Source organism: Haliotis cracherodii, unplaced genomic scaffold, assembly GCF_022045235.1.
Source record: "Haliotis cracherodii isolate W230 unplaced genomic scaffold, xgHalCrac1.p SCAF_4, whole genome shotgun sequence".
Lineage (NCBI taxonomy): Eukaryota > Metazoa > Mollusca > Gastropoda > Lepetellida > Haliotidae > Haliotis > Haliotis cracherodii.
The window spans coordinates 23,988,687-23,999,903 of record NW_027266297.1 but is presented as its reverse complement, the minus strand read 5'-3'; the positions used below and the strand labels follow the sequence as shown (position 1 = coordinate 23,999,903).

The window sequence follows — 11,217 nt, the reverse complement described above, 5'->3', positions numbered from 1 at the left end:
GCTATGGAATCTTATTGGCCAACAGAAGGGACGTAACATGTAATAGCCACTGGTGGCGCTACGATCGTGCCTGGAAATTCCAGGCAAGTTCGACAAGGGTGGAAACTGGACTTGAATGCTCAGTTAACGCCCTTGCCTCATGAAGATGTGCTTGTTATGCAGTGTAAACACATTGTTGCGTTGAGTGAATGGAATGTGATGGTCGCATCACTGACAAGGAAGGATTAGTTATAACACATCAGTAACAAACTGGAGTCATGGGAACAGGAAATACAGATGACTTGCACATAGGGGAGATGGTATGCCTCGTGGGCATATAATACTGACTGTGTGGGACTTTTACGACGACTGAAAACTTGACTGGCACTATCTCATGATCATCCAGTTGTTCTTCTCCACGCCTTTCTGTTTGTCAACACTCCCGTAAAGCATCACTGAAACAAGAATCAGCCATGGTGAGCTACATTGTGTGGTTATACACCCTCGATTATCCAGTGTTATAATTTACTAAAAAAATAGAGTTTGTTTATAGGCGTCACATGATACATCAATAAAATAGACACGATATGCACAATAAAAAAAACACCCCAAAAAACAAAAAAACATTCGGCCATTGTTGACCTGAGACACCATTATACAAATATACTAGCCACATAAAGAAACTGTGCACGGAGAAAATATATTCTGGATTGAAATACAACACAGCAAGAACAAAATGATGCAGACGCTGTAGCAGCTGAATGATCGGACCATAAGAAAATGTCAACGGGACCTGAACAACATCTGTTACGATGACGTCAGAAGATCAAAATGGAGTAGGGGGTCATACGACAAAGTCACAAAGTCAATAACGGGTATGACCACCCTGTGCGTGAATCACAGCAGTGCATCGGCGACGCATGGAGTCCACCAAATGGGCATGGAAGGCCTGGGGAATGGCCTGCCAGATCCTCCTCAAATCCTGTGCCAAGTCACGGACGTTATCTGGAGGATGTGGAAGACGACGCAGACGGCGCTCCATTTCATCCCACACATGCTCTATTGGGGAGAGATCTGGAGAAATTGCAGGTCTTGGCAGTAACATGACATTGTTATGGTGAAGGAAATCCATTGCGACCCTAGCCGTGTGAGGACGAGCGTTGTCCTGTTGAAATGTCAATCCCGGGCCATGACGTTGCAGGAAAGGAATGAACACAGGCCTCAGAATCTGATCTCTGTAGCCAACACCGGTGAGATTGCCCTGAACAACCACCAAAGGGGTTCGGTGCCGTGCTGTTATCCCACCCCAAATCATCACAGAGCCACCTCTCCACGATTCCTCTCCACAATACAGTTGCGTGCATAACGTTCTCCCAAACGCCGGTAGACACGTTGGCGCCCGTCACTGTGGGAAATGTTGAACCTCGATTCATCTGTAAAGACAACATTTCTCCACCATATTCGAGGTTGGCGAACATGATTTCTTAGACGGTTGACTCGATGACGGTGTGTCAGGATGGGACGTATGGTAGGGCGTCGTGGTCGAATCCCGTACTGACGTAAACGATTTCTGACCGTGTTGGGATGGATACGGCGCAGTCCAGGAATTGTCTGGGTCGTCGTTACTGCCGTTTGGAACCTGTGATGTGTAACTCGAATCCATCTGTCCTGTCTTGGCGTCGTTACTCGGGGACGTCCTGAACGTGGGTGGTCGGCAACGTCATTTGTGTTCTGTTAACGCCTAACCAATGCCGATATCGTGTTACGATGGCACTGGAAATGTGTTGCCACCTGTTGGTGCCTCATTCCCGCTCGGATCATTCCAATGGCTTCATGACGCTGTGCAGATGTCAATCTTGGCATGATTTGCTTGTGATATGCTTGTGTCTGCGCCTGAGAAGTTTTGAATTTTTGAATGACCACAGATCATGCTTTCCAAAGTGACAGCGAGTTTTGAGTTGCACATGCTGTGTACAGCTGCATCGGATGCACGTTTAGTAACACATTGCACGTCCATAGCCCCCCCTCAATGACGTAATATCGCATGGAACCTGCATGAGCGTTTGAATGTCTCCAATAATTGCTGTGTTCAAACCTATATTTCATATATGGACGGTGTGCCCTTATATCTATATTTTATCCGTGCACAGTTTCAAAATGTGGCTAGTATAGATTCATTTAAAGTTCTTGAAATCTTCAATAAAAAAAACATACAGTATGTCGCCATTAAATTATTATAGATGCCCCCAAACCATCATCCCCTACTACATCTTCCCTAGGCAAGAGAGTTAACTGACTATAAAGGTGGAAACTGGACTCTTAAAGTCAGTTAACTCCCTTGCCTCGGGGAAGATGCAATTAAAACGTGTTTAGAAAATAACAGTCGTGTATATAAATGACAGTATGCGTTCTTCAAGTGAATTGTCGAGATAAAAGAGACAAAAGTAAGTAAGGACACCCTCAGATCCTTCTCCACAAAGTGTGTTTAAATTGTCACATATTTGGTATAGATTGTCAAAGCCTTGAATTGGTATTCTGAAATAAGGAACCTTTTTTGTCCGCCTGCCCCCTCTGGGAAAACTGAGAAAGAAAACGAAAAAGTAAGAACGCCCTTACCCAGTGTATTGTATTAACGTACACTGGATGTTCGAGAATATAGGCCCACTCGCTACAATAGCCTCGTTTCAAGTCCGATTCAAATGAAATGATTCAAAATAACCATTCAGTCAAGTTACACACATTAGCCAGATAAACTGAATGCTGCCTCTGTGATCGGAGAGATTGTGATGGTGACGATATTTCCGAAACGAAGCCTTGATGGCTTATGGGTTCAGGGTATTTATCATGATAATAAGATGGAGAAGCGGTACCGAGGATATGCTTTAAGCCGCTTTTAGATTATTCTTACAATATCATGTAGTTATGTGGGATGTCAACCAAATGTACGACCAACACACCGCCCCTGGCCTGCAGAATATAATTACATGACCACATACACGCATATTTATGTTTGTGGATACATGACTTCTATTTTGATTTCAACCCAAAAAGGTAATTTCAGAAATGAAAATCCGTACTTTTTATTTTGGGTTCCATGTCTTTCTCTCTCCTGTAGTTCGCTATCCACGCCGTCCTTTTGACCTCCTCTGAGTCGAAGTTTATGGGTGGGTCCCCCTCCCTCCCCAGGATCAGCTCTGCCCCTGGGGTCTCCTCCATCTGGTAGCGGTCGTTCAACGTCGTCCGGCCGTCCACGAACATGGTCCTGCTACCCCCTGCCTGCATCACCTCCGTCACGTGACGCCAGCTGCCCCCTTGACGCCCGTGGCGCAGTCTGAAATGAAGCCAATTAGCATCTGTGTGCGAAATCGGGTCCTCCTGAATCATCATCTTCATCATTGGAAGCGCTCGTTAAATCTCCAATATCATCATCATCATCATCATCATCATCATCATCAAACTAGCATGACGATGAGTGAGTTTGATTTTACTTCAACTCTATAACGGCGTGTCCCCTTGAAGCCATGCATGTCTTAGATGTTTAGACAGTTAAGGTGAGGTGAAATGGGGTTTAACGTCGCGTCCAAGATTATTGCACTTATGTAGCGACGTGCATGCACGTGTGTGTGTGTGTGTGTGGCTGCTTGTACTAGTCCGGACTGATGCCGATTTATAGTGCTAGCCCACTGAGATACCATGCCGCAGTTTAACATGAATACCCCACTCAGACACAGTATACTGACTCCGAGCCGACCAGTCCTTGTTTTAGCCCCTTAATGCCGAGCGCCAGACCGGGTAACAACAAGTACCATCTTTTAACGTCTTTTGGTATGACGCGGCCGGGGATCGAACCCCGGACATTACGCTCTCCGGGCGGACGCTCTACCACTAGACCACGGAGGCGGTCTAGACCGTTAAGCAAAGTTCCAGCCATATTCCAACAATTCATGTACCTAACCTAACCCCGGTCGTCAGCATTATACAGAATGTTTAAAACATAGATATCGACCAATTTTATCATAGATTTACAAATGTAGTACTACGATGGTTTGGGTCAAAAGGGTTCTGTATTTGATGATAAATTAAGTTAGGAAATAGTCATGGTCAGAATAATTGAGTGAGTATGGTTTTACGCCGCTTTTAGCAATATTCCAGCAATATCACGGCGGGAACACCAGAAATGGGCTTCACACATTGTACCCATGTCGGGAATCGAACCCAGGTCTTCGGCGTGACGAGCGAACGCTTTAACCACTAGGCTACCCGACCGCCCCTGGTCAGAATAAGGTTTAAACACGTACATGTTCCAGTTGGGATACATCAAGGAACAAACATCATAAAGCAATAGAGCATTCACTTATAATGACACTCCCACTTGTATATATTATATATACTCAGCGTCATTATTGAAGGGTCACCTAGGTAGGGTGCCAAACAAAAACATATGCCAACAAGCGCCAATAGGTCTGAGTATGTTGACAATGTGATTAACATTTGAAGAACATGTTGTTTATGCCTTTGTCACAATGATTGGGTGCTTTTATGAAACTGGAAGCACTATTGAAAACATTGGAAAGTGCAAGTTTGAAGGGGATGGAAAAAAACGCACGCCTAAACGCAAACATTGATATAGCCCATGCACGTGTAATACATGACAAGTAACAGTCAATGTGGGTATCAAATGATTCATTCCCGATGCAGTGAACTGCACTCTTGGAAATTGAAAATACGATATTTTTTTTGTATTTGTATTTGTTACTATAGGTGCGACCCCCTCAATAATGACGCTGAGTATATACCACCTCATAAAGTCGGGTGGATAGAGCGTCTGCTCGAGAGCGGAAGGTCAGTGGTTCGATCCCCGGCCGCGTCATACCAAAATACGCTAAAAGATGGTTCTTGTTGTTACCCTGCCTGGCGTTCGGCATCAAGGGGCTAAAACAAGGACTGGTCGGAGTCAGTATACTGTGGCTGAGTGGGGTATCCATGTTAAACTGGGGCATATACACATGCATGCATGTTGCTATATTATTGCAATAATCAGCAACGTTATACCTTACTTCACCTCTACTATTAGTTCAGTGTAGTAGTGATGAGCAAAGGCTTTTTGTAGCAACACTATTGACATTTCCCTAGACTATAGAGGCTTTCTACAGAACGCCAATACGATCTATAACACAGGAGCGGACGAAGAACACATTCCATTTACAAAATACAGTAGAGTATTCTCCTCCGGCTGCTGATATCGTCCAGATAACCATTTTAGTTTTGAATTGAAAATATTTTCAGATCTTTTTTTAATAGATTGTCTTTTGGAATATAATAAAATGGAGCCCAGAGAAATCTTCATTTTCAGAAAACTCAGAATTCTAAACCAGACAAGATTTCCGAAAGTTTTGTTCCGGGGTGTGTTTGAGAGACTATGGGCAACATTACCTAGGTGGTCCAAATGTGGGGTAACTAGCTGACGGCCATTGGTTGCTGATGGCTCTGAAGGCGCGGTGGTAGTCGTCGTAGCCGTTGTTTTGGCTGTAGCGGAGGTGGACGGGCACGCTGCCGTCAACCTGGAAGGAAAAGGTTGAACTTAACATATCAATATTACAGAAGTTGTGTTAAGTGTCTGGCACTGTTTTTAGCACTTCACAACTTACTGTAACCGGAAATGGCCCATTGTACTAAGGACGTAGAAATATGGGCACCAATAAAGTGATCTCAGCGTTCGACAATTCGACAACCGATGCACAATGATTGCATTCTACATCAAATCTTGGAGTTCTAAGACATCCTTTTGATCACCTCAGAGTAATTATCGAGTGCCGAGGGGTTCATGGTCTAAAACACTGAATCACTCGATGTTCAGAACTCACCGCTGCCTCCTTCGCCATATCAGGCTGCGAGAGAGCCACAACAGGTCCCGGGGGTCGCTCCTTGGGTGGGGCTTTACTCCAAGGTTTCCTCTTCATGCCGAAGGCTGGGGACATGTTGGCGGTAGCGTAGTGGTTGACGGAGATGGTTGGGGGCAAGTAGGGACCCTCCGTCACGTCCATCCACCGGGACATATGCCCATAGCTGGTCTTGCTGCACAGAGACACCAGTGTACATGGGTTGTATAGAATATACACAGAACGACCAAGGGACCGACGTTTTTGATAGACTGAGGACGGGAGCATGGGAATTTTGTTAAGAAAAATCATTTGTCCCATTTGATCGGTCATTATATAGCATATAGTTGGTTTCGACAAAAAGTGTTAGATGAGAGGCCTTTCTGTCTCCCGCTATGGTTATAAAGCTGGAATAGTGCAGATTGAGGGGTAAAACAACAAACAGACAGTATGTCTGCCCCTAAACATTTTAAAACGGTAGAGTGAGTGAGGATGGTTTAACGCCGCTTTAAGCAATATTCCAGCGATATCACGGCGTGGGGACACCTTAAATGGGCTTCACACATTGTACCCATGTCGGGAATCGAACCTGGTCTTCGGCGTGACGAGCGAACGCTTTAACCACTAGGCTACCCGACCGCCCCGTTAAAACGGTAGATAAGTGACTAAGAACATACCATGTTCCTTGATCCTTCACTGCCTACCTATTAATTAATATGTTGTGGTCCAAACGACACCTTTCCGTTTCAAAAGTTCTTAGATAACAGGATCAATGTTTTTTTCCGTTTCAAAAGTTCTTAGTAAAGCGGATCCTTGTTTTTCGTTTGTCTCACAATGCACTGTCCACTCTGAACACAATCGGCTATTTCCATTGAACATGTTTTGCTGTTACGGAATAGGGCGCGGCTGGCCGATTGTGCGACATATAAAGGCGACATACATTATTCAACTATTACATGACCCACCTCTGCCGACATTTATCTCAATGAAGATGTACTTATGTCATGCTATTGAACACTGATAGTTGCCGATAATCACCAGGAGACGGCAAGACGTGTTGACTTAGCTCAACCATTGCGTGCACATTTACCTCAAGAAAAAAATCGACGCTCGCCCTTATCGAAAGTGTAGCTAGTTTAGCTCAGTCACAACTATTGCCATCGGTGATTATGTAATGTAGCCACGTGGCCCCACGTATGCTACAGATATATTTCATTACACCAGGTCCTGTTTCACGTAACAATTATAGCGATGCAATTATTCAAAAGTCATGTAATGTAAAAAAGCAATTGTGCTTTTCCGAAATATTTACCAAAAGTTCGATAGTGAGGTTCGGTGCGATGACGACGTAAGTTGCAAAGAAAATTTGCTGCACAAATTTGACGAAATGATCGTACGTAGTGCTACCAACGTAACCATTAGTCGTATACGATGTCGTTTATAACACTGGTTCCAGAATACTCTTGTCAGCGAAAGCCTGCCAGTGCCAGGAATAAGGAAATGCACGAATTCATTTCATATGAAAATAAAATATATCGTTGTGGGGTTATTTGGTCAAGCTAAATAGTAATTTCAAATTTTACCATTCTTGTAAAAAAGTCTACGAATAAAGATATTGATATTGAAAAATTATTTCTTGTGTACGGTATGAGGCGGTGCCATGTTGCCTGTACAGTGTAATGTAACAACATGTAATCTTCACTGATTACAAATGTGTCTCCATTGTGTGACGCGAGCGGATGGTCGGTGGTTCGATGCCCCGGCCGTGTGAAACAAAAGACGTTTAAATATGGTACTTGATGTTACCCTGCCTGGCGCTCGGTATTTAGGAGATAAAACAAGGACTGGTCGGCTCGGAGTCAGTATACTGTGTCTGGGTTGGGTATCCATATTAAACTGCGGCATGGTATCTCGGTGGGCTAGCACTATAAAACTGGTAAAAATCTGGACTAGTACAGGCAGCCACAACAGTGACTGCATGGTAACTTCATTCTGGCCAGATATCGAATAGTCGAATGTATATTTACTGGTATATATACTACCTGTCATCAAACAGCAGGGGTCTTGAAGTTAATTAGGGCGAACATACACCGCAGGACAAAGGACTAATATTGAAATGCTTCACTGACTTGATCGATCTCTGTAATTGTCTATGTATATGTATATAGGTCGAAGCAATGGGATGAGTCGTGTGATTATGTACAGCGACTTCAATCATTTACAACCCAGTATAATTGTGTCAATAATTCTGAATTAAAAATTACACACACACCCCACACCCCTCTGCACTTGAACGCGAGAAAAATAAATTCATATCTCCTAAATTTTACAAGCACAATTTACATGTTTTGAAGACAAATGGCAGTGATTTGATAATTGACACAATTAAATAGTTGATACAATAAATATATTTAAGCTTACTTTGCTCGTGGCGATACATCTCTTTCTTGCTTATAAACAGTTTTCATGTAGTCGAGAGCCATTTTGACGTGCACCTGTTTGACATGGAATGAAACTTATTCTACCTAGGAGGGATAGACCATAACAATCACGTGAGGGGGGACAGATCAGAGCGTTGACAAAGCCGAAATAGATCACTCCATAAATACATCATAACTGATCAATATATATTCATATCTTCCCATAATAATATTGAACCGAAGGCAGTTTAATAGATTTTTGAATGGTTTAATTATCGTACGTTTGTAATATAGTAACAGCAATATCCTGCCCCCTGGCAACTGAATGAACTCGTCCGTTTCGCCTGGAGATTGATCCTAGAGCGTAAGGGCAAATTTCATATACTCACTTACAAAGTATGCATTGTAATCGCATTAGGAGGACCGGCAGGGGGTTCGATAACACTCAGATAAGCAAAATACAGCTTTAACAAGGTTTGTGAAATCACGTCTGTCAAAATGTAATTACGTTGGGTTAAAGACAGACAACACGAGTTTATGGTAGACAGGAAAGTATGAAGATTAATGTTTAAAGAGGCTTTCTGTGGGAAGTTTGAGTCGTGTTAGGTCTGTATCGATTACGAGTTCCCATTGTCGCCTGTCTGTGCCAAATACCCGTGGGATATATATTATATATAAGCCATGTGGGTGACAGAGGTGTTATTGTAGCAGTTAGACATAGACTGGCTCCAGTTTCTCAGTCATCTGGGGATAGAGGCAACTGACTGATGATAGACATGCAGATGAACGGACAATAGTTAGATGACAGACATGCAGATGAACGGACGATATAATGGTTATAGACATATGGATGGACGAGCAATAGAATGGTTATAAACATACGAATGGGAGGAGAATAGATAGGTTATAGACATTCAGATAGGCGGACAAAAGATAGATCATAGACATACGAATGGAAGGACACTAGACAGATTATAGACATACGAATGGAAGGACAATAGATAGGCTCTAGACAAACGAATGGAAGGACAATAGATAGATGATAGACATACGAATGGAAGGACAATAGATAGGTTCTAGACAAACGAATGGAAGGACAATAGATAGATTATAGACATACGAATGGAAGGACAATAGATAGGCTCTAGACAAACGAATGGAAGGACAATAGATAGATGATAGACATACGAATGGAAGGACAAAAGATAGGCTCTAGACAAACGAATGGAAGGACAATAGATAGATGATAGACATACGAATGGAAGGACAAAAGATAGATCATAGACATACGAATGGAAGGACAATAGATAGGTTCTAGACAAACGAATGGAAGGACAATAGATAGATGATAGACATACGAATGGAAGGACAATAGATAGATTATAGACATACGAATGGAAGGACAATAGATAGGTTCTAGACAAACGAATGGAAGGACAATAGATAGATTATAGACATACGAATGGAAGGACAATAGATAGGCTCTAGACAAACGAATGGAAGGACAATAGATAGATGATAGACATACGAATGGAAGGACAAAAGATAGATCATAGACATACGAATGGAAGGACAATAGATAGGTTCTAGACAAACGAATGGAAGGACAATAGATAGATGATAGACATACGAATGGAAGGACAATAGATAGATTATAGACATACGAATGGAAGGACAATAGATAGGTTCTAGACAAACGAATGGAAGGACAATAGATAGATTATAGACATACGAATGGAAGGACAATAGATAGGCTCTAGACAAACGAATGGAAGGACAATAGATAGATGATAGACATACGAATGGAAGGACAATAGATAGGTTCTAGACATTCAGATGGACGGACAATATAGATAGATGATAGACATACGAATGGAAGGACAATAGATAGGCTCTAGACATACGAATGGACCGACACAAGAATAGTTATAGAAGAAGAAGAAGAAGAATGTTATTTTATTAAAGCGTCACATGTTGTAAATCCGGACAGAGAGGCCTACGAGACACTCGTGTCACTAAAATAACAATGAAAATGCACAAAGTGCGTGTAGTTAAATAATTGATATAATATTTAACATTTTAAAACCTCTTTTTAAATATTAATGTTAACAGAATTTACGACATTAAAACGGTTTATATACTAGGGTAGCTAGGGTCTTACATGAATAACTATCACAAATTTGCATTAAATAAATAAACTGGTCAACTATAGACATGCCGGTGGACGGACAACAGATACATGATATACATACGAATGGACGGACAAGGGACAGATAATAGACATATGGATGGACAGGCCAATATCGAGATGAATAGATAAGCGGAATTACGGGCCTGTAAAACGATAACTAGACACGTGGATGGAAAGAGCAATATAGAGAGAAATAAATATATGTGCGGACAGTGTAACTACCATATACCCATTGTGATATGCTCTTGTGGCAAGAAGGTGTACTCGAGATATTATAGTGTGACAGGATCCTATGGGGTCAGACCAACTACAGTTGCTCCCGTTAGAGGGTATTCATTACAACTTATGATATCAAGTTTGACTGTGATGGTCAACGGGCGGAAGACGGTCAGAGATACAGTTTAGTAGACACATAACTGAGTATAGGTAGAACAACGAACAGAGATATCATGGTAGTCAGTTGACTGATATTTAGTCTCTGAAATGAAAATATGTAACATTTGTTTTGGTTAAGTTGTCTTTTAATATGTTTATAGACAGGAGCCCAGATAATCACTACATTGTCAGATGAAACTGAAACTGAAGAAATCTAGTCTTGCCAAAGTATTGTACACTAGCTTGGGATATTTCGGGTATTGATTTGTTTCCGGGTCTGAGACTACTAGTAAGTAGAATGAATGAGTGAGTGAATGAGTGAGCTTTTAGCAATATTCCAGCAATGTCACGGCGGGGGACACAAGGAATGGGC

General features: G+C 42.2%; 1 protein-coding gene across 1 annotated transcript; it reads right to left on the bottom strand.

Annotated features, from left to right (window-relative positions):
• Positions 1-366: 366 nt before the first annotated feature.
• LOC139479755 (uncharacterized) lies at positions 367-8,341 on the bottom strand. The gene is made up of 5 exons (XM_071262612.1): positions 8,280-8,341; positions 5,844-6,054; positions 5,413-5,540; positions 3,057-3,310; positions 367-434 (listed from the first exon to the last, which is right to left on the bottom strand). Exons 1-5 carry the CDS (start codon positions 8,339-8,341, stop codon positions 367-369), a joined length of 723 nt encoding a protein of 240 aa, XP_071118713.1.
• Positions 8,342-11,217: the final 2,876 nt, after the last annotated feature.